General features: G+C 41.6%; 1 protein-coding gene across 15 annotated transcripts in view; it reads right to left on the reverse strand.

The window, feature by feature from the left end:
* The window catches only part of LOC128688939 (titin homolog), a 748,574-nt gene that overhangs the window by 516,612 nt on the left and 207,416 nt on the right, over positions 1-24,546 (reverse strand). For 12 of the 15 annotated variants that reach the window (XM_070085630.1, XM_070085629.1, XM_070085628.1 and 9 more), the window contains 8 exons: positions 11,836-24,344; positions 10,837-11,010; positions 9,587-9,775; positions 5,176-5,356; positions 3,994-4,137; positions 2,566-2,673; positions 1,040-1,057; positions 170-277 (listed from right to left, as the gene is read on the reverse strand). In XM_070085630.1, coding sequence (XP_069941731.1) covers positions 170-277; positions 1,040-1,057; positions 2,566-2,673; positions 3,994-4,137; positions 5,176-5,356; positions 9,587-9,775; positions 10,837-11,010; positions 11,836-24,344 — 13,431 coding nt within the window. The remainder of the gene's footprint in view (positions 1-169; positions 278-1,039; positions 1,058-2,565; positions 2,674-3,993; positions 4,138-5,175; positions 5,357-9,586; positions 9,776-10,836; positions 11,011-11,835; positions 24,345-24,546) is intronic. The other 3 variants (XM_070085622.1, XM_070085619.1, XM_070085623.1) reach the window with 2 other exon arrangements.

Here is a 24,546-nt window from a genome sequence, read left to right on the forward strand (position 1 = left end):
TTTTTCCTGTTCCTTTAAACAACTTCTGATCTAGCAGCATAATTGAAAGTAATCTTTGAATGTAAAAATCCCGTTCTTGCTAACGAATTGTTTGGTTGAGATGTTAGACGGACCTGCGGATGTTTTTGTTTTCTTAAGACAAATATTAAAATAAGTAGCTGGGACGTACCTGCCACCTCGACCTGCAGAGTGAGGGTGCCGTTCTCTTCTACGAATTGGTCACACAGCTCAGTGATGAAGCGAGGACATTCACTGTCGTCTGGTCGATCATTCTTCCCTGCACATACACACAGAGGTAAGAGGGAAGGTATACTAGGATTTCCTCGTTGAATAAGTGAACATCTGGCAGTGATCTTTAAATACATTTGTATCACTGAACTTAGTAACGTTAGTATTTTAATTTCGTGAGAGACTGACAAGTCCAACGAAAACAAAGGTAAATGTAATGATATTCAGTAAAAAAATATTATTAATTCTTTGAAACGTTTCCGATGCAAAAAAAAAAAATCTTTAATCTTATAATAAACACAAATTTTATTTTTTCTTCGTGCTAATAACATCATATGCACAGGCAGTCAAACTTTTAATGTTGAATTTTGAGTATCAGAATTACTAGGAAATGTTCACAAGAAGTAATTATTAGTATATATTTTATAAAATAATATAAAACAATAAAAAATATAATTCAAGCATTTAAATATTAACAAAAATATCAAACTTATTTTATAAAATAATATAAAAAGTCACAAAAAATAATGTATACATTAAGAATTTTAAGGGGAAAGGTTCTTGGTGGAAAATACTGGAAACAAATGCGACCAAAAACCGGAGAAGGTTATCATAACTGCTCTGTTATTTTCCAAAGCATGAAGTAAAGTCAATTTTCAATAGTCAGGAATGAGGGTAAATTTCCAGACCCTAAAGTTCGGGCAATTTTTGATGAGTCTGGAGTGAGGTCACTTAGTTGAACTGAAAAAAATTAAAGAAAAAAACGGGGAGTAAGCGTACAAACCACTGAGGAGTACAATCCTATACTCACGTTCTTTCTCCAAGAGAGCTGAGAATTCAGTACATACTATTAACATCAACTTCTTTATATGTATGTTTGAATATGTCACTGTTTTAAACTTGTATCATTATGGTGACAAAACAAATGCAATGTTATACATAAATCTATGCAAATACATGAATGTAGTTGTTTAAAGTTTCGGTTAATTTACAGTGAAATGGCAATTTCCAAATGAGTTTTATTTTGTCACAATCGGCTTTTTTTCTTCAAATGACTCTCAGATACACTAAGCTATCTCGCAGCTTAATTTATCTGACGTTATTGGGTCAAAAACGCACCAAATGGTTGATTCTGCAGCATTTTGTAACTGATGGGACTAACCGAGTAAACTGTGTTGCCACTTGAAAATATTCTTTGAGAAAAGATTGGGAAGACACAAGAATTAGGAGGCACGGGACAAACATGAAGATGATATAATGTGGATTTATTTGTCAGGGGTGAAATCGCCTAATGTAACTCGATATGACACACTCAATGGAAAAAAAGATAAGAAAAAGAGATTGTGTAAAGATGCCTGCCCTTCATGAAAGATACTTGATATATTAGCCGTCAAGTCACCAAGTATGATTTAGGAAGAGATGTGCAACAGTAATCTCAAACAATTTTTTCTGCAGGAGGCAGGAGGGCATTCTGCGCAAGTCCAACTCAACTGGAAAAATTCAGTGTGAAATTATATCACTTGGTGTTAACCGATTTTCAGTCACAACCACGCCAACTCTAATGCCATTTATGTTGCATCACTTCCCTAATATTCTTCAGCACCTTACCCTAGTTTTCCACTGTAAAAAAAATAGGAAACATCATACTGATTTTTTTTCTTGGGGGGGGGGGGATTTATATATAAAATATAATAGAGAGAAGGGAATTAGGGAAATGGAAGCAAAATAGGAAAGAGTAAACTAATTATATTTAAATAAAAATGTCGAAGGGTAGGATTTTTTTTACATATTTTTTGGAGGGGGGGGGGAGAAAGTAACCGGAAAAAATAAAATAGAAAAGGAGTAGATTGTCAAGAAACAGCAAATAGTACACCTTATGAGTAACTACTGGGTCTGATAGGCTTTGGCCCTTTTAGGTACGAAATTTCACACCGAGCTGGTCTTGTTTTTCCCCCAAATACCCTATGCCTGTTCTACTTAGGATAAATGTAAGTTACAACCATTAAAAATGCGCAAAATATTTCTAATAATTCAAACCAATATGTACATAATTCAGTACTCAGATAACTTTTCAAAGAGCCGAGAAAAGTGACGTATTCATCATTGACAAAGGTAGTTAATTACTTAAGACGATGTCAAGATGTGATACGGAAAATTAAATAAATCTGTGACAAAATAAAGCCTTTTAGCTGATTGCCACTCCACCTTATAACTCACCAATGGCATTTAAATTTGTCATGAATAACCCAAGTGAAAAATATATAGGCTATTTAAGTTACCCTCATAAGAGTATATTTTCTTTAATGAATCTTACAAAGAAAACGGCATAACATTCACCTTGGACTTGAACAGTTCCTGATATTTCATCACGATAGACTCTGTTCTCGGCGTGGCAGGTGTAGGTGCCTGAGTCAGCCGCGCGTGGAGAGCTGATGATCAATTTGCCTGTAAGCATCACAAAACAAAACAAAATAATTGCATAATTTAAAGTTTTGTGCTGTGAACATTCTTATGGGGAACTGCTTGATTGAACTGGGTTATCCTGGGTTAAATCTACATAAAGTACAGGTATAATGTTTGTCAAGAAACAGGACAAGTGTTTCCTGACGTGGGTCTTAGTTATATAACCTACAGCCGGAGCTTTTGGTAATCTGACCGAGGACTTCTACTGGCTTACCGGTCCACCTCTTTAAAAATCATGATTAGGATTATAATCATTAGGAGTAAGTGTACATAATGTACAAATGCTGTTTGCTTGAACTGTCTGTGTACCTGAGAATCACTACAAATATCTACTACTGCATGTAAAAGTATTATAGATTTTCCTGAATACAGCTGATCTTACGTTATCACTGGTGTTAATATCAAGACATCTTTCATCCGTCTAACTTATATCACATAACATCATTTATGACATACATGTCCAAGAGAACAAAGTACCTCGGAACGGTGTGCTTAGCGTACCAAATATTTTTGTTATATAATATTTTTTGATAATAGAATAGCAGAACATACACACAGTATATGTAAATACGCAGTGAATAATGGTATAGTGTCTTATTTACGCACATGATATTCTGTCTACAGAAACCTTACATACTCATCCTTAGCAAATGACTGGGCATTTAGGCACGTATCGCCTAACGCACAATTTTCACCCAAATTGACTGAACCATTGTTTGATTCAGTCCAAAGTGGGGTGATGCAGTGGAAGGTTAAATTTTCTGCTAAAAAAAATGTATATGGGAGAGGTCCACCAGCATCGTCCGGTATCCTAGTCACCATTTCCTTTACACTCACGGCTTCAGTTGTAATAACAAGTAAGAACTTAACCCGTATGGGTCATACTGAACAGACCGGTTCAAGAAGAATGGTAATTTGGATGCTAGTATGTGACTGAATGAATATTCTCAAAGGCATTACTTGTTTAATCGAAGTTTACAGTGAATTATTTTCATTCCAGATTTGTAATTTTTTTAGACTCGGTCTCCATGACTAGCCTTACATTCTGGAGTCACAAATATGAATTAAATACAAGTCAAAATTATTAATAAACTAAAGTTAGGTATCAACACATTATTTCGATCTGGGTTCCTCTACTGCAAACCATGGAGTAATGTCTAGTCTGATATCCTGCCAAAGTTAGTCTCAGAACTCGGAGTGTTTTGGGTACCCCCGGAAAAATAAGTCGTGATGCCCAAGTACTACGTAGTAGCAGCAGTATTAATATTAGTAGTAATGATTTATTTGCTTGGGTATACTTACAGATGCCCTCTTCAGTGATGGAAGTTTGGAAGCGTGGTGAGGTAGGCAGCTTGTCGGCGTCCTTCAGCCAGGTGATCTTGGGCTGCGGGTGGCCTATCACATGACACGACAACACTAGTTCGTCATCCTCCATCACATAACGCTCTGGTCAACAGCAGACATGGGGAAAGTCACAGGCTTGAACATAGACTAACTTACTGTTGATTTTAATGTGCACACGGGCATAGACATAGGCTACAATGAGTAATTTAATATGCGATATGCTTGGACACAGGCTTAACTTACTGGGTACTTTATTAAGTGCATGGGTTAGGCCATAGGCTAAACATATTGGCTACTTTAATGTGCACGTAGAGACGGACATACACTATAACTTACTACATTTTAATGTATGAAGTGATAGTGTAAACTTACTGGCTACTTCAATGCGTACAAAAGACAGAAATGCCTAACTACAAACCCTACATATTAAAAGCTTAGTTACAGCTACAACACAACACTGGTCTGCATAAAAAAGTAACACTAACCTACTCTCACATAGTGTTGTGCATAATACTTTTTTCTTTTATATAATAATAATAATCTTCATTTATACATAAACAACGTATACAGGCCTAGCTGACATCAATGACATGAGACTATATAGAAAGCCCCTTGTTATGCAGAACATTTGGAGCAAATTAGGTTAATTTTGTCCCCAGGATAAGACCCACACGAGTCGACTAACACCCAGGTACTTATTTTACTGCTGGGTGAACAAGGACAACAGGTATCTATAAAATTTCACGCACTTTTACTTTGTAGCTCTTATATCTTTTGTTCAAAATACTACAATTTCCAGTATAGTTTTCACTGTAGTAATTAAATTTTTATTTTCACCAACTTATTAGGAAGATATGTATCATGATCAAGGAGTATGAAGTTTTATTTAACAAAACTGGATACATTTGCAGTGTGCTGCTACCCTATCATATATGAGTTATATAATGGGAAGCTTCCCGGCGGTATTCCATTACACACTGATGAAGTCTGTCAGCCTGTGTTGAGACTTCAGTATGATAATAAGCATAAAGTCCAGCATTCCAGTAAAGGCAGCGGATATGGTAGCTTCCAAGGATTTCGCTCCAGCAGAAATGGAGTGAAAGGGAAAGGGTTTGTTTAACGGCAAGTGGGAGAGCTCACCTCTGAGGCTGGTGGTAAAGGTGGGTGGACTGGGTCTGTGGTCCTCTTCGCCCTTTACCCGGAGGTCGCAGGTGGTGGAGACACGGCCGTGACGGTTCTTGGCAGTGCAGGTGTATTCCCCGGAGTCACCGCGGCATGTGTGACTTACTTCCAGCGATGCCAGGCCCTCATAGTTAATGATCTGAAAGGGCAAAGTCAGAAGATGACATACCCAGTCACAATTTCTCAACATTAAAAATGCAAAAAAGTACTACCGTAATTGTTTTACGTGATGGTAGGATTGCTGGTGTCTTTTGTCTGTCTCATAAATATGCAAGATTACAGGCATGTCTTGCTACTTCTACTTACACTTAGGTCACACTACACATACATGTACACGTTTATTTATACACACTCATCGGATTTTTCTTTGATTTGTCTTAATAGTTCTTGGTCATATTACTTTTCCTTTTATATCCATGGGGAAGTGGAATAAGAATCTTTCCTCCGTAAGCCATGCGTGTTGTAAAATGCCGGGAACAATGGGCTAGTAACCCCTTTTCCTGTAAAGATTACTAAAAAGAATAAGAAGAAGAAAATTGTCAAAGTGGGAAGTCTGAATGTGCGTGGATGTTGTGCAAATGATAAGAAAGAGATGATTGTGGATGTTATGAATGAGAAGAAACTGGATGTCCTGGCTTTAAGTGAAACAAAGCTGAAGGGGGTGGGAGAGTTTCAATGGAGAGGAATAAATGGGATTAGGTCAGGGGTTTCAAATAGAGTTAGAGCTAAAGAAGGAGTAGCAATAATGTTGAAGGATAAGCTATGGCAGGAAAAGAGGGACTACAAATGTATAAATTCAAGGATTATGTAGAGTAAAATAAAGATTGGATGTGAAAAGTGGGTTATAGTAAGTGTATATGCACCTGGAGAAGAGAGAAGTGTAGAGGAGAGAGAGAGATTCTGGGAAATGTTGAGTGAATGCGTGGGGAGTTTTGAATCAAGTGTGAGAGTAATGGTGGTTGGGAATTTCAATGCTAAAGTGGGTAAAAATGTTATGGAGGGAGTAGTAGGTAAATTTGGGGTGCCAGGGATAAATGTAAATGGGGAGCCTTTAATTGAGCTATGTGTAGAAAGAAATTTGGTAATAAGTAATACATATTTTATGAAAAAGAGGATAAATAAATATACAAGGTATGATGTAGCACGTAATGAAAGTAGTTTATTAGATTATGTATTGGTGGATAAAAGGTTGATGGGTAGGCTCCAGGATGTACATGTTTATAGAGGGGCAACTGATATATCGGATCATTATTTAGTTGTAGCTACAGTTAGAGTAAGAGGTAGATGGGAAAAGAGGAAGGTGGCAACAACAAGTAAGAGGGAGGTGAAAGTGTATAAACTAAGGGAGGAGGAAGTTCGGGTGAGATATAAGCGACTATTGGCAGAAAGGTGGGCTAGTGCAAAGATGAGTAGTGGGGGGGTTGAAGAGGGTTGGAATAGTTTTAAAAATGCAGTATTAGAATGTGGGGCAGAAGTTTGTGGTTATAGGAGGGTGGGGACAGGAGGAAAGAGGAGTGACTGGTGGAATGATGAAGTACAGGGTGTGATAAAAGAGAAAAAGGTAGCTTATGAGAGGTTTTTACAAAGCAGAAGTGTTATAAGAAGAGCAGAGTATATGGAGAGTAGAAGAAAGGTGAAGAGAGTGGTGAAAGAGTGCAAAAGGAGAGCAGATGATAGAGTGGGAGAGGCACTGTCAAGAATTTTTTATGAAAATAAGAAAAAATTTTGGAGTGAGTTAAACAAGTTAAGAAAGCCTAGGGAAAATATGGATTTGTCAGTTAAAAACAGAGTAGGGGAATTAGTAGATGGGGAAAGGGAGGTATTAGGTAGATGGCGAGAATATTTTGAGGAACTTTTAAATGTTGAGGAAGAAAGGGAGGCGGTAATTTCATGCACTGGCCAGGGAGGTATACCATCTTTTAGGAGTGAAGAAGAGCAGAATGTAAGTGTGGTGGAGGTACGTGAGGCATTACGTAGAATGAAAGGGGGTAAAGCAGCTGGAACTGATGGGATCATGACAGAAATGTTAAAAGCAGGGGGGGATATAGTGTTGGAGTGGTTGGTATGAAAGAGGGGAAGGTACCTAGGGATTGGCGGAGAGCATGTACAGTCCCTTTATATAAAGGGAAAGGGGACAAAAGAGATTGTAAAAATTATAGAGGAATAAGTTTACTGAGTATACCAGGAAAAGTATACGGTAGGGTTATAATTGAAAGAATTAGAGGTAAGACAGAATGTAGGATTGCGGATGAGCAGGGAGGCTTCAGAGTGGGTAGGGGATGTGTAGATCAAGTGTTTACATTGAAGCATATATGTGAACAGTATTTAGATAAAGGTAGGGAAGTTTTTATTGCATTTATGGATTTAGAAAAGGCATATGATAGAGTGGATAGAGGAGCAATGTGGCAGATGTTGCAAGTACATGGAATAGATGGTAAGTTACTAAATGCTGTTAAGAGTTTTTATGAGGATAGTGAGGCTCAGGTTAGGGTGTGTAGAAGAGAGGGAAAATACTTCCCGGTAAAAGTAGGTCTTAGACAGGGATGTGTAATGTCACCATGGTTGTTTAATATATTTATAGATGGGGTTGTAAAAGAAGTAAATGCTAGGGTGTTCGGGAGAGGGGTGGGGTTAAATTATGGGGAATCAAATTCAAAATGGGAATTGACACAGTTGCTTTTTGCTGATGATACTGTGCTTATGGGAGAGTCTAAAGAAAAATTGCAAAGGTTAGTGGATGAGTTTGAGAATGTGTGTAAAGGTAGAAAGTTGAAAGTGAACATAGAAAAGAGTAAGTGATGAGGGTATCAAATGATTTAGATAAAGAAAAATTGGATATCAAATTGGGGAGGAGGAGTATGGAAGAAGTGAATGTTTTCAGATACTTGGGAGTTGACGTGTCGGCGGATGGATTTATGAAGGATGAGGTTAATCATAGAATTGATGAGGGAAAAAAGGTGAGTAGTGCGTTGAGGTATATGTGGAGGCAAAAAACGTTATCTATGGAGGCAAAGAAGGGAATGTATGAATGTATAGTAGTACCAACACTCTTATATGGATGTGAAACTTGGGTGGTAAATGCAGCAGCGAGGAGACGCTTGGAGGCAGTGGAGATGTCCTGTCTAAGGGCAATGTGTGGTGTAAATATTATGCAGAAAATTCGGAGTGTGGAAATTAGGAGAAGGTGTGGAGTTAATAAAAGCATTAGTCAGAGGGCAGAAGAGGGGTTGTTGAGGTGGTTTGGTCATTTAGAGAGAATGGATAAAAGTAGAATGACATGGAAAGCATATAAATCTATAGGGGAAGGAAGGAGGGGTAGGGGTCGTCCTCGAAAGGGTTGGAAAGAGGGGGTAAAGGAGGTTTTGTGGGCGAGGGGCTTGGACTTCCAGCAAGCGTGCATGAGCGTGTTAGATAGGAGTGAATGGAGACGAATGATACTTGGGACCTGACGATCTGTTGGAGTGTGAGCAGGGTAATATTTAGTGAAGGGATTCAGGGAAACCGGTTATTTTCATATAGTCGGACTTGAGTCCTGGAAATGGGAAGTATAATGCCTGCACTTTAAAGGAGGGGTTTGGGATATTGGCAGTTTGGAGGGATATGTTGTGTATCTTTATACGTATATGCTTCTAAACTGTTGTATTCTGAGCACCTCTGCAAAAACAGTGATAATGTAAGAGTGTGGTGAAAGTGTTGAATGATGATGAAAGTATTTTCTTTTTGGGGATTTCTTTCTTTTTTGGGTCACCCTGCCTCGGTGGGAGACGGCCGACTTGTTGAAAAAAAAAATAAAATTTAAACCCGGTAAGTAGGTCTTCATTAATACCTTCATATATATTATGTTCATACTCCAACAGCACATCAGATCTCATAGATCATGCTTCCCCCTTCAACATAACACGTTCTCAGCTTCCTGCAATTATAATATTCATGGGGAACCCTAAACCACTACGTGTCATACAGAGCCTATTAAATGAGGGGCAATCTGGTTTGATCTAAGGAACGAGACGATAGCTTCAATTCTTTGGTTAATCAGACCATCATTGAGGTACCCTCTCCCTTTAGGAGAGAACGCATGCAATAATTTTAAACTTGGGTTAACGAATTCTCTAATTCATGTACTCTGCTGGTACTTGTGTCACACCCGGTTGCTGCACTTTACTGTCCAACCAGTTTCGTAGTTTCTATTCTCATCTATCTTATGCTCCTTCATGGACAGATTATTTTCTGTAGTGAAGCACACATTACTGCACAAGTAAGGAGCACACACACACACACACACACACACACACACACACACACACACACACACACACACACACACACACACACACACACACACACACACACACACACATAATAAGGCTACCTTAATTCTTTCATCCTCCTTGATGGGGTAGCCGCCCTTAAACCACTCAATCTCTGGGTGTTCCTCGTCAGCCGGATAAATGATATTGCAGGAGAGGCGGACACGTGTACCCTTTGTTGTCTGTCGGTCCTGCAGCTTGGTGCTGAACTTGGGCCGCCTCTTGGGGTCCCGCCGGCTGATACTCTCGCTCTGTGGCCCACAAGCATCAGGTTAACACAATATTATAATTATCATACACAATGACATACAGGTGAGTATAGGAGGATGACAAAGTTGATCCCATGTATCAGAAACCTTCCCTATGAGGATAGACTAAGGGCCCTGAATCTGCACTCTCTAGAAAGACGTAGAATTAGGGGGGATATGATTGAGCTGTATAAATGGAAGACAGGAATAAAGAAAGGGGATGTAAATAGTGTGCTGAAAATATCTAGCCTAGACAGGACTCGCAGCAATGGTTTTAAGTTAGAAAAATTCAGATTCAGGAAGGATATAGGAAAGTACTGGTTTGGTAATAGAATTGTGGATGAGTGGAACAAACTCCCAAGTACAGTTATAGAGGCCAGAACGTTGTGTAACTTTAAAAATAGGTTGGATAAATACATGAGTGGGTGTGGGTGGATGTGAGTTGGACCTGATTAGCTTGTGCTACCAGGACGGTTGCCGTGTTCCTCCCTTAAGTCAAGGTGACCTGACCTGACTAGGTTGGGTGCATTGGCTTAAGCCGGTAGGAGACTTGGACCTGCCTCGCATGGGCCAGTAGGCCTTCTGCAGTGTTCCTTCGTTCTTATGTTCTTATGTTCTTATGTTCTAATAGGAAGCGCATCTGTCTCGCTCTCAGCAGACGTCTTGCGCTAAATGACCCACATGGGTTTAGCGCCTAACACGAATCAAACAAAGCACACATTAAGAAAAAACACCACTAATAAGAAATCCATCTTGAAACAACTGCATTAGCCATTCACTGAATTATAATAAGAATATACTGTAATCTCAGTATTATTATTTTAAGTATATATAACATTATGATTATTATTATCATACTAACAAAATTGTTAAATCTAAATCTGCATGAGTGATTGAGCGCAGTGACCCATCTACAACGTAACAAAGTGAACAAGAAAGCTTCCCTCTATCCAAGATGCACAATATAACAAAGTTAACAAAGTCAACTCCGCCCAAGATATACAATAAATGTTCTTCCGCCACCCAGTTTACAAGGGAAAACAAATCCCACTCATGGCACTCACATCAGGGGTCCTCCTTTCCAGAGAGCCGTATTTGCTAGTGTCAATGAGTTCCTTCTCAGAGTACTCGATCCTCCTCCTGGCTCGCTCCTGCTGCCAGAACTCCTCATGCTGTGCGTGCTCCTCCTCAATCAGCTGGAGTCGTTCCTCCATTCTCTTCCGCCGACGCTCCTCCTCCTGAAGACAACAGATTAAGTAAAGTTCATCAGCAAAGACGACAAGTGTTTCCTTACGCGGGTCTTAGTCATGAGATGACCCACTACTGGAGCTTTTGGTCATCTGACAGAGGTTTTCCGTTAATAGGCTAAGTGAGCCATCTGAGGAGTACGTGTGACATAAAATATGAATCCCACGACCCTCACTGTTTAATGACCTTTGCCAATGATAATTTATTGCTATATTCACGGGGAACCACTAAACCTACAGGGGTAATAAAGTGACTGAGAAATGGGAGAGGTGGAGGGGGGGAGGTAATCAGGTGTGAACTAAACTTCACATTCATCAAGACTACGGTGCTCAACACCTGCTCTTATGTTGAGGGACTGATTACCCCACCTTCTACTGTCTTCTGTTTATGTCTCCTATTTATTGAAAAAAATCAATGGATGGCGAAACGTCTACAAATAAAATACCTAAATGTTATACATGCGCCTAATTTATCAACTAGTGAAGGGCTCTTGATCCGGGCAATTAAAGCCACCCTCTACTTCCCTGGATCAACTCCGATCGTCTCTCATTCCAAGGGAGCTATATGACAACTACGGGTTTTGCGCATCCCCATGAATATAATAATCTGATGAGTGAAATAATACATCTTGAATGGGTAACAGTAACAATTATATAACAATAATATAATTATGTACAGTAACACATCACAAGGAACAACATGTGGGGAGGGAGGGAAGGAGGGGAGAGAGAGAGAGAGAGAGAGAGAGAGAGAGAGAGAGAGAGAGAGAGAGAGAGAAAGAAAGACAGACCGCTGGCTGTGCTTGCACAACATACCTTCTTGAGAAACTCTTCTCCCTGTTTCAGGAGTTCCTCTTCTCTTTTCTTTTTAGCTTCACGTTTTCGTAGCTCCTCTTCCAACCTCTTCTTCTCCTCTTCGATCCTCTTCAGCGACTCGGACTGTCTCCTTGCTTCCTCCTCGGCCATGAGTTTATCATGCTCCTCTCGTCTCTTCCTTCGTTCTTTTCTGTGTTCTTCTTCTTCCTTCAGTCGTGCTTCTTCTTCTTCTATTTCCTTCTGTTTTCGTCGTCTTCTTTCTGCCTGCTCTTTATCTGCTCTTTTTCGCTTTTCTTCCTCTTTTCGCTTTCGAATGTTTTCTTCCTCTTCTAATTCTCTTCGTCTTCTCTCCTTTCTTTCTTCATCGTCTCTCTTATATTTTTCTTCCAGTTCCCTCATAGCCTTCTCCTCTTCTAATCTTCTCTGCCTTCGTTTTTCTCGTCTCTCTTCCTCTTCTTTCAGCATTCTTTCATCTTCCTCCTTTTGTAATTTTTCCTGTTCCTCCTTTCGTTTCTTCAGTCTTAATTTCCTTTCTTTCTCTTCTTTTTGTTGCCGTTCCTCTTCTTCCTTCATTAGCTTCTCTTGTTCTTCCCTATGTTTTCTTCTTTTCTCAGCCCTCTCCTCCTCTTGTTTCTTTTGTTTCTCTAACTCTTCCATCCTCTGTTTATTTTCCTCTTCTATTTTCTTTTTCCTCTTCTCTGCCATCTCCTTTTCTTCTCTTTCTAACCTCTCCATCTCTTCTTTATGCTTCAGTTTCTCTCTCCTGGCACGTTCCTCCTCCTGCTGTCTCAGTAACTGTTCTTCCTCTCTTCTCATCTGCTCCCGTCTCTTAGTCTCCTTCCTGAGGATTTCCTCTTGCTGTCTCAACTCTGCGGCTCGCACGGCCGTCGTGTCCTTGGACGACTTGTCCAGTGAACCTTTGGGGGGTACGACCTCGGAAGGCACTGCCTCGGACACTGCTTCAGAAGGTACTGGCTTGTAGGTCACTGCCTCGGAGGTCACTGCCCTGTAGGACACTACTTTATCTTGCTGCTCGTCCTTAGCGCTTGATCTCCTCGCTGCAGAAGGCTCGACCTCGGCAACCCTGTTCGCTTCGTCTTTAATGCTCGACCTTTTTCGCACTTCTGGAGTTACGTCCTGTTTGCCTCTTGAGCTTTCAGTAGCCTCGACCTCCTTCTCATCACCCTCAACACTCGACCTCTTTCTCACTCTTTCGCCGGGTGATCTTGATTTCTTCCTCTCTTTCTCAAGTTTGGACTCTTCACTGGCCTCTTTACCAACCTTAGCGTCAGCCTTATCCTTTGGCACCGATCTTTTTCTTCCTTTGGGTTCTGGGGACTTTCTCTTCTCTGTTTCCTTCACTAAAGCTTTGCCTTCTTCAGACTTAGACTTCTCTTTAGCTTCTTCCAAAGCCTTGGTATCGTCAATGCTCGGTTTTCTTCCTTCTCCGGCCTTTTCTACTTCCTTCGCTTCTGCCTTATCTTTCTTCAGTGTCGACTTTTCTTCTTCCCTGGCAGACTTGGCCTTTTCTTCTTCTTTGACAGATTTGGCCTTTTCTTCTTCCTTGACAGATTTGGCCTTTTCTTCTTCCTTGACAGACTTGGCCTTTTCTTTTTCCTTGGCAGATTTGACCTTTTCCTCTTCCTTGGCAGACTTGGCTTTTTCTTCTTCCTTGATAGATTTGGCCTTTTCTTCTTCCTTGACAGATTTGGCCTTTTCTTCTTCCTTGACAGACTTGGCCTTTTCTTCTTCCTTGGCAGATTTGACCTTTTCCTCTACCTTGGCAGACTTGGCCTTTTCCTCTTCCTTGGCAGACTTGGCCTTTTCCTCTTCCTTGGCAGACTTGGCCTTTTCCTCTTCCTTGGCAGACTTGGCCTTTTCTTCTTCCTTGACAGACTTGGCCTTTTCTTTTTCCTTGGCAGATTTGACCTTTTCCTCTTCCTTGGCAGACTTGGCTTTTTCTTTTTCCTTGATAGATTTGGCCTTTTCTTCTTCCTTGACAGACTTGGCCTTTTCTTCTTCCTTGGCAGATTTGACCTTTTCCTCTACCTTGGCAGACTTGGCCTTTTCCTCTTCCTTGGCAGACTTGGCCTTTTCCTCTTCCTTGGCAGACTTGGCCTTTTCCTCTTCCTTGGCAGACTTGGCCTTTTCCTCTTCCTTGGCAGACTTGGCCTTTTCCTCTTCCTTGGCAGACTTGGTCTTTTCTTCTTCCTTGACAGATTTGGCCTTTTCTTCTTCCTTGGAAGACTTGGCTTTTTCTTCTTCCTTGGCAGACTTGGCTTTTTCTTCTTCCTTGGCAGACTTGGCCTTTTCCTCTACCTTTGCAGACTTGACCTTTTCCTCTACCTTGGCAGACTTGGCCTTTTCCTCTTCTTTGGCAGACTTGGACTTTTCCTCTTCCTTGGCAGACTTGGCCTTTTCCTCTTCCTTGGCAGACTTGGCCTTTTCTTCTTCCTTGACAGATTTGGCCTTTTCTTCTTCCTTGGCAGACTTGGCTTTTTCTTCTTCCTTGGCAGACTTGGCCTTTTCCTCTACCTTTGCAGACTTGACCTTTTCCTCTTCTTTGGCAGACTTGACCTTTTCTCCTACCTTGGCCTTTTCCTCTTCCTTGGCAGACTTGACCTTCTCCTCTTCCTTGGCAGCCTTGGCCTTTTCCTCTTCCTTGGCAGACTTGGCCTTTTCTTCTTCCTTGACAGACTTGGCCTTTTCCTCTATCTTGGCCTTTTCCTCTTCCTTGGCAGACTTGGCTTTTTCTTCTTCCTTGACAAATTTGGCCTTTTCCTCTTCCTTGGCAGACTTGGCCTTTTCTTCTTCCTTGACAGACTTGGCCTTTTCCTCTATCTTGGCCTTTTCTTCTTCCTTAGCATATCTGGCCTTTTCCTCTTCCTTGACAGACTTGACCTTTTCCTCTTCCTTGGCAGACTTGGCCTTTTCCTCTATCTTGGCCTTTTCTTCTTCCTTAGCAGATTTGGCCTTTTCCTCTTCCTTGACAGACTTGGCCTTTTCCTCTTCCTTGGCAGACTTGGCCTTTTCTTCTTCCTTGACAGACTTGGCCTTTTCCTCTATCTTGGCCTTTTCTTCTTCCTTAGCAGATTTGGCCTTTTCCTCTTCCTTGGCAGACTTAACCTTTTCCTCTTCCTTGGCAGACTTGGCCTTTTCCTCTTCCTTGGCAGACTTGGCCTTTTCCTCTTCCTTGGCAGACTTGGCCTTTTCCTCTTCCTTGGCAGACTTGGCCTTTTCCTCTTCCTTGTCAGACTTGGCCTTTTCCTCTTCCTTGGCAGACTTGGCCTTTTCCTCTTCCTTGGCAGACTTGGCCTTTTCCTCTTCCTTGGCAGACTTGGCCTTTTCATCTTCCTTGGCAGACTTGGCCTTTTCCTCTTCCTTGGCAGACTTGGCCTTTTCCTCTTCCTTGGCGGACTTGGCCTTTTCCTCTTCCTTTACAGACTTAGCCTTTTCTTCCTCCTTGACAGACTTAGCTTTTTCTTCCTCCTTGACAGATTTAGCCTTTTCTTCCTTGACAGATTTAGCCTTTTCTTCTTCCTTGACAGATTTAGCCTTTTCTTCCTCCTTGACAGACTTAGCCTTTTCTTCTTCCTTGACAGATTTAGCCTTTTCTTCTTCCTTGACAGATTTAGCCTTTTCTTCTTCCTTGACAGATTTAGCCTTTTCTTCTTCCTTGACAGACTTAGCTTTTTCTTCCTCCTTGACAGACTTAGCCTTTTCTTCCTCCTTGACAGACTTAGCTTTTTCTTCCTCCTTGACAGACTTAGCCTTTTCTTCCTCCTTGACAGACTTAGCCTTTTCTTCTTCCTTGACAGATTTAGCCTTTTCTTCTTCCTTGACAGATTGAGCGTTTTCTTCTTCCTTGACAGATTTAGCCTTTTCTTCTTCCTTGACAGATTTAGCCTTTTCTTCCTCCTTGACAGACTTAGCTTTTTCTTCCTCCTTGACAGACTTAGCCTTTTCTTCCTCCTTGACAGACTTAGCTTTTTCTTCCTCCTTGACAGACTTAGCCTTTTCTTCTTCCTTGACAGATTTAGCCTTTTCTTCTTCCTTGACAGATTTAGCCTTTTCTTCTTCCTTGACAGATTTAGCCTTTTCTTCTTCCTTGACAGACTTAGCCTCTTCTTCCTTGACAGGCTTGGCCTTTTCTTCTTCCTTGGCAGATTTAGCTATTTCCTCCTTAGCTGCAATCTTTTCCCCTTTCAATTTATTGTCTTCAATTTTCTTTTCTTTTAATTCAGATTTTTCTTCTTCCTTGATAGATTTATCTTTTTCTTCTTTCACTTTAACTTTCCCCTCTTTCACTTTAGACTTTTCTTCTGCCTCTTTTCCAACCTTAGCTGTGTCTGTATCCCTATATTCAGCCTTTTCTTCTTTTACTTTAGCCTTATCTTCTTCCTTGGTAGGTTTAGCTTTTTCTGCTTCCTTAGCTTCAGCCTTTTCTTCTTTCACTTTAGACTCGTCTTCGGTTTCGGTCTTGGTTTTTCCTTCCTTCACTTCAGCCTTTCCTTCTTTCAATTCAGGTTTTCTCTCGGCTTCCTTTACAGAATCAGCCTTTTCTTCCTTAACTTCAGCTTTTTCTTCTTTCTTGACAGATTTAACGTCTTTCGTTGCTTCCGCCTTGTGTTCTTTTAATTTAGACTTTTCTTCCTTGACAAATTTAGCTTCCTGTTCTTTCAATTTATCGTTGTCTTCATCCACCTTTGCAAACTTAGCTTTGCCATCATCCATCACTTTATCCCTGTCATCTTTGTCTTCTGCCTCCTTTGTAGACTTGGGTTTGTCTGCTTCCTTTACCTCAAACTTTGTATCCTTTGGTTCAGACTTGTCTTGAGTCTTCTTCTCTTGTCCCCTGTCTTCAAGAAACTTAGCCTTCTTATCCTCTTCCTTTAGTGGAGCCTTTACTTCTTCACTGACTGGAATACCACTGTCCTTGACGCTAGGCTTCTCTCCTTCCTTAGTTTCGATCTCCTTTGCTTTTGGCTCCTTTTCTTTAAATCTATCTGCTTCCAGATCTTCCCTGGCAGATATATCATCTGCCTTAATGCTGGCTTCTTTACGTTCCTTTATCTCGAGAGAAGCAGCTTCCCTGTCGTCCTCCTGAAGCTCGGAGACGACAGCCTCCTCAGCAACAGCGAGAGACGCAGCCTCACCTTCCTTCATACTTGCCCTCTTGCTTTCTTTAGCCTCAGATATTTTTGCTTTCTGTTCTTCTGGTTTCAACATGGCCTCCTCCTGCGCCTCCTTGATAGCTTTCTTGGAGGCAGCCTTAGGGGCTTTGGCCTTCTTATCATCCATGGATACAATCTCAGTTTTAGCTTTATCATCCTTGGAGACAGCTTCAGGAGATTTAGCTTCATCCTTGGAGACAGCTTCAGGAGATTTAGCTTCATCCTTGGAGACAGCTTCAGGAGATTTAGCTTCATCCTTGGAGACAGCTTCAGGAGATTTAGCTTCATCCTTGGAGACAGCTTCAGGAGATTTAGCTTCATCCTTGGAGACAGCTTCAGGAGATTTAGCTTTCTTATCCTTGGAGATAGCTTCAGGGGATTTAGCTTTCTTATCCTTGGAGACAGCTTCAGGAGATTTAGCTTTATCATCCTTGGAGATAGCTTCAGGGTATTTAGCTTTCTTATCCTTGGAGACAGCTTCAGGAGATTTAGCTTTCTCGTCATCTTTGGAGACAGCTTCAGGAGATTTAGCTTTATCATCCTTGGAGATAGCTTCAGGAGATTTAGCTTCATCCTTGGAGACAGCTTCGGGAGATTTAGCTTTCTTATCCTTGGATACAGCTTCAACTTTAGCTTTCTTCTCATCAACAGGCACAGCTTTAGCTTTTTCATCAATAGTCACAGCTTCAGCTTTAGCTTTCTTCTCATCAACAGGCACAGCTTCAGCTTTAGCTTTCTTCTCATCAACTGTCACAGCTTCAGCTTTAGCTTTCTCATCAACAGTCACAGCTTCAGCTTTAGCTTTCTTCTCATCAACAGTCACAGCTTCAGCTTTCTTCTCATCAACAGTCACAGCTTCAGCTTTATCAAAAGTAACAGCTTCAGCTTTATCATCAATAGACACAGCTTTAGCTTTCTTTTCACAAATAGACACAGCTTCAGTTTTAGCTTTCTTCTCATCAACAGGAACAGCTTCAGCTTTAGCTTTCTTCTCATCAACAGGCACAGCTTCAGCTTTAGCTTTCTTCTCATCAACTGTCACAGCTTCAGCTTTCTTCTCATCAACAGTCACAGTCTCAGCTTTAGCTTTCTTATCAACAGGCACAGCTTCAGCTTTAGCTTTCTTCTCAACAGGCACAGCTTCAGCTTTAGCTTTCTTCTCATCAACAGGCACAGCTATAGCTTTCTTCTCATCAACTGTCACAGTTTCAGCTTTAGCTTTCTTCTCATCAACAGGCACAGCTTCAGCTTTAGCGTTCTTCTCATCAACGGTCACAGCTTCAGCTTTCTTCTCATCAACAGGCACAGCTTCAGCTTTAGCTTTTTTCTCATAAATAGTCACAGCTTCAGCTTTCTTCTCAACAGTCAGAGCTTCAACTTTAGCTTTCTTTTCATCAACAGGCACAGCTTTAGCTTTCTTCTCATCAACAGGCACAGCTTCAGCTTTAGCTTTCTTCTCATCAACAGGCACAACTTCAGCTTTAACTTTTTTCTCATCAATAGTCACAGTTTCAGCTTTCTTCTCATCAACAGTCACAGCTTCAGCTTTCTTCTCATCAACAGTCACAGCTTTAGCTTTTTCATCAACCGGCACAGCTTCAGCTTTAGCTTTCTTTTCATCAACAGTCACAGCTTCAACTTTAGCTCTTTTCTCATCAATTGTCACAGCTTTCTTCTCATCCCTGGAGACAGCTTCGGGAGACTTAGCCTTATCATCCTTGGAAGCTGGTCTGGCTTCTCCGGCCTTTGTTTCCAGGTTTAGTGAAAGGTCTACTGAAGCCTCGTCTCTGTCGTAGGTCTGACCCTTCTTCAGCGAGACAGTTGCATCTGCTGAGACAGCACACTCCTCAGATGTTTGTGCTGTGTCTTCAGGCTGAGCACCGCTAACTTCGTTGATATCATACAGTGACAAGCGTTTTTGGGATTTAGCTTTCTTATCCTCCATGACAGCTGCTTCTGGAGACTTAGCTTTCTTATCCTCCATGACAGCTGTTTCTGGAGACGTAGCTTTCTTATCGTCCATGACAGCTGCTTCGGGAGACTTAGCTTTATCCTCCATGACAGCTGTTTCTGGAGACTTAGCTTTCTTATCCTCCATGACAGCTGTTTCGGGAGACTTAGCTTTCTTATCATCCATGACAGCTGCTTCGGGAGACATAGCTTTCTTATCCCCGACAGCCGCTTCGGGAGATTTAGCTTCTTTATCCTCCATGACACCTGCTTCGGGAGACTTTGCTTTATCATCCATGACAGCTGCTTCAGGGGACTTAGCTTTCTTCTCATCTGTGACAGCTGCTTCATAAGACTTGACTTTCTTATCATCCATGACAGCTGCTTTTTTATCATCCTTCAAAACAACTTTGTCAGATTTGGGCTCATCACCCTCGGTAACAGCTTCGCGTGAAAGTCTGTCTTCTCTCACCCTCGCTTCCAGTTCTAGTGAAAGATCTACTGAAGCCTCGTTTCTCCCGAAGGTCTGACCCTTCTTCAGCGACAATGTTGCGTCTGTCGAGACAGAAGACTCCTCGTATTCTTGTACTTTGTCTAGAGCCTGTGTACCACCATCTTTGTTGGTATCGTCCATGGAGCTATTAATTTTGGCTTTCGTGTCCTTATCATCAAATGCAGTTTCAGGTTTGATTTTCTTATCCACTGATATAGCCTCTGGAGATTTGGGCTTCTTATCATCCTTCGAAATTGCTTCGGGATGTTTGGCCTTATCTATAGAGACAACCTCAGGAGATATACCTCTATCATCCTTAGAGACAACTTCGGGAGACTTTTCCCTTTTATCATCCTTGGCAACAGCTTCAGAAGACTTCGCCTTTTTATCATCCTTGGTAACGGCTTTAGTAGACTTTACCTCATCATCCTTCGAGACGGCTTCAGCAGATTTGACATCATCCTTGGAAGCAGGTTCAGGTTTGATTTTCCTCTCATCTTTGGCAGCTGGTCTGGCTTCTCCCGCCTTTGTTTCCAGTTCTAGTGAAAGATTTACTGATACCTCGTCTCTGTCGTAGGTCTGACCCTTCTTCAGCGACACAGACGCATCTGCTGAGACTGCGGACTCCTCAAATGCTTGTGTTTTGTCTTCAGACTGACTAACAGTTGCAGTGCTGTCAGGTTCCTCCTGATACTCCACCTCGTTTGCTACTTTAGTTTCAACAGTTGCTTGTCTAGCCGAAACTTTTGAGTCTTCAGTAACTGCTGTTCTTTTCTTTGCGGCAACGTCGGAAATCTTTTGACTTTTGTTATCGACTACCTTAACTTCTTCAGTAGCGTCTTGCATTTTCACTTTTCCTTCTAATGCCTGGACCTTATGCTCTTCATCTACCGTAACTTCTCCTTCGCTTTCTGACATACTGGACTCTCCTAACGCTGCTTCCATCATTTTTGAAGTTTTCTGAAACTGTAATTCTGTTTCCTTCAAAGAAGCCTCAAGGCCAATCAATTTGGTTTCCTTCTTCCCGTTCAAGTCTAGTGAAAGATGAGCTGTAGCTTCACCCTTATCATAAACCTTGCCCTTCTTCAGCGATACTGTTGCATCAGACGACAGCAAGGACTCTGCCTGTTCTGGTCCTACAGGTTCTCCATCTGCTGAAGGAACTTTACCCTCAATTACATCCTTTCCGGGTTTCATCGCTTCCACGTAAGTTTCGAGAGCACTGGAAGAATCGGTGCTGATTTCACTGGTGGTAGTAAGTTCACTGGAAGGTTCCTCACTTGTTTCTCGATTCTTCATAATTGCCTCTTGCTTAGCAAGCAATTCTTGCTTTTTTGCTAAAATTTCTTGTTTCTTTGCAGCCAAGCTATCTTTCACTGAACTTGCTTCCTGTTTTTTATCATCCAATTCTATCTGATCTTTCTGTAAGCTTGCTTCATCAGCTGCTTGTTCTTGTCCTATCTTTTCTTGGTTACTTAGTACAGGTTCTTCAGAGGTTTCTAAGGAAGCGCCTGCCTCTGTTTCGTTATCACCGGTGTCTTTGCCAACTACAACACCAACTTTCTTGGAAGGAGCAGTTAGTTTCAGATCCTCGGTAGACTCTTTATGCTCAGCAATTTCTTCAACTTTCGCCGCCTTCAGTCCTATCGCGGTTACTACAGATGATTTCAATTCGGAAACTTTAGCAGCTATTGTCGATTTCAAATTTCCAACGACGCTCGACTTCTTGCGGGAGACTGTTTTGCTCTCAGAAATTTCCTCTTTTTCTTCTAAAGGCTCTTCCCCTGAGAATTCTTTCTGCTGAGATACAGATTTCTCTTGTGCTGTCCCACTCTCCTCTTCCTTTGTCTTCTCCTGTGGTACATCTTTTAAAGACACAGCCTCTTCTCCCGGTGTACCAACTGCTCGTAGTTTCTTTTTAGCTTTAGTTTTCTCATCATCTTCCTCTGTTGTCTCCTCCAGTGTACCAATTGCTCGAAGCTTCTTTTTAGATTCAGTTTTCTCATCTTCTTCTGTTGTCACCTCCTGTGGCAAATCTTTTAAAGACACAACCTCTTCTCCTGGTGTGCCAACTGCTCGTAGTTTCTTTTTATATTTAGTTTTCTCATCTTCCTCTGTTGTCTCTTCTAGTGTACCAATTGCTCGCAGCAGCTTTTTAGAATCAGTTTTCTCATCATCTTTCTCTGTTGTCTCCTGTGGCAAATCTTTTGAAGACACACCCTCTTCTCCTGGTGTACCAACTGCGCGCAGCTTCTTTTTAGGAGATTCAGTTTCCTCGTCATGTTCCTCGACACTAACTTCATAGGTCACAATTTTATCTTGGGACGTACCCCTCTTTTGGGAGGGAACCTTCTTTTCCTGTTCAACTTCCTGCTCCTGTAAAGCAGATTTGTCTTCTGGAGCCATTACGCTATCTTTTGTGATGACTTTTGCAGGCTTTACTTTCTTTACTTTATAATCAAAAGTCTCCTCAGTGAGAATCTCTTCTAATATTTCAGCCTCTTTCTGTACTTGTTCATCGCTTGCTTTCCGTTTTTTCTGCATAACTTTGGCTCCTTCCGCATTAGTTTCTTCAGTAACGTCAGCTGCTATGTCAGCCTTGTCTACTGCAGCCTTCTTGCTTTTTTCATTAGACTTTTCCACCACTTTAACAATCTTGGGCTCTTCAGTTTCAAGTGATTCTGAGGTGAGTGACTCACTACTTGGTGTTCTGGATATTTTGCCTTCTTTTCTTGAACGAAGAATTTCCATCTTTGCCTGAAGCTCCTCCTTTCTTGCTTGAATCTGTTCCGGTGTCAAGCCTGCGGCTACTGCTCCTGTGACATCCTTAGCATCTTTTGCCTTAGTACCGTCTGTAGGTTCCTGTTCCATTTTTGCTTTCTTTGCTACTGCTTCATCTACTTGAGATATAACTGAATGTCCTTTAGATGATGCCATTACCTTTTCATCTTCAAAAGCAGATTCAGCTGCAGATCGCTTTTTATCTCTGGTCTCTACGGTCTTTTGCACTCCACCAATATCCATTTCTGCTATTACTGGTGGCTCTCCCACTGTGGCAGATTCAGCAGCTCCTTCGACAATACCAGCAACAGCTCTTTCTGGCTGAGCTGCCGGTCGCTGCGATACAATTGCGGCCTCTGATTGCAAGTCAGCCTCTTGCACCACGATGCATTCTACCAATGAACCACTTCGTTCCTCAGCTACTGTCAACATGTGTGACATGTCTTCTTTGTTAAATACATTAAGATTTGCAATATCAACATCAGCCTCGTGCACCACGAGTGCTTCTCTGGTTGTATCAGTCAAGACTTGGGCTCTATCACTCATGGCTCGCATATAATCAGTCATATCTCTGATATCACCAGACATTCCCACCTGCTCGTAACCTTCCACAGCCTCGTGTAAAGCCTGGTGAGCGTAAGCCTGCGTCTCCTGCCCACTCAATAATGTAAGGTCAACAGCTTGGGCAAATCCTTCTCTAACAGACACAGCCAATGCCTCGCGGAGACTAGGGTCTAATTGCATAGCCATTTGTTGCTCTGGTGTGTAACCCATATAGGCCTCTGCGTGTTCGAAGCCATACTGCTCGGCTTGTTGCACTGGTTCCAACATGGAATGAAGTTCACTGACATCGGCCTCAGTTTCTTCGGCCTGGAAATATTGAGGAATGTCCTGGGAGGCAGTATAATATTCTTGCTCCTGTTGCTGAGCTACGCCAGCAGCAGAAACTATACCAGCCTTTGCCTTCTGAGCTTTGGCATGTTTTTCTTTCAGGCTCTTCGGAACCTGACCACTTACTTCAGCTTCCTCTATCATCACAGCTTCGTGCTGGGTGGCATCTTTCACTCGAGCATGTTGAAGGCTTGCTGCCTCAGTTTCCAAGGTGGCCACATCTTCCATCACCTCCTCACTGGCAACCTCGAAGCTCTTTCGTTCTGGGATAATTGCTTTAGCCTTTACTGATTTGATTTCTTGCTCAGATAGCAGCGTTGCCTCTCCTTCATATATTTCAGGTGACTGAATAATAACTGCTGCACCTTCAGCTTGAGTTTTCTTTACAGAAGCTTTTTTTGCTTTCTTCGATGGTCTTTCTTCAGAGTTCATAGACTTGGCTTGTTCCATTGCTTCTGGAGAGGTCACGGCTACAGCTTCTTGTGTAACAAAGCTAGGATATCGCTCAACAACTTTACTAATATTGGTTATGTCTGAAAGAGTACCTCCCTCAGAGAGGAACTGCTGTTCCTCTGCCACTGCCACTTCACGTGCCTCAATGGACCGTTTAGCTTGTTTTCTCTCAACTGTCTCACTTTTCATTTTTTCTATTCCGGTTAATACTGCTTGTTCTTCTGCTTGGGCGACTTTTAAACCTGAAACCTGAGCTTTTGCCAAGGTTGGACGAGCTGTATCAGTGATTAGTGACTTGGGTCCAGCACTTATTACATGTGCCTCTTCAATACCAATAGCTTCACCTCTGCCAAGAACATGTTTTTCTTCACCGTATTCTCGCAATAAACTTAAACCTTGCTCACTGAGAGACCTGAGATCATGTTGAAGCACGTCCTGCTCACTAATGTGAGCAACAGCTTTGCCGTCTACCGATACCGTGTGTGCAGACAAGTGTTCCTCTTCCCACATCTCCATCTCGGGTAGATCTGCAATATCGGAACGCAATGCTTCCCGTTCTTCTACAACCACTGCTTCCATGGCTGACAGCTCTTCTACGTCTGCTTCGGTGCGAGCGTCATCATACACAATGTCTGCCATACTCATGTATTCGTCGAAGGCCTCGTTCTCCACGTCAATGACCATGGCTTCCATGATAAGTGGACCCTTACAAGACGTTTCCCGTGTGAAGCGAAGAGGAGGCAGCTCCGCTTGATTACTCTCGTGTGCTGCAACAATGATAAGTGATGAACCAAACTCATTTTATTTGTATCTAACGGTAAAATGAAATAAAACATCAGTGTTTTCTGCCTCTTACAATTATTAATATATATATATATATAATATATATATTTTAATATATAATATATAATATATAATAATATATAATATATAATATATAATATATAATATAATATATAATATAATATA

Source organism: Cherax quadricarinatus, chromosome 16 (assembly GCF_038502225.1).
Source record: "Cherax quadricarinatus isolate ZL_2023a chromosome 16, ASM3850222v1, whole genome shotgun sequence".
Lineage (NCBI taxonomy): Eukaryota > Metazoa > Arthropoda > Malacostraca > Decapoda > Parastacidae > Cherax > Cherax quadricarinatus.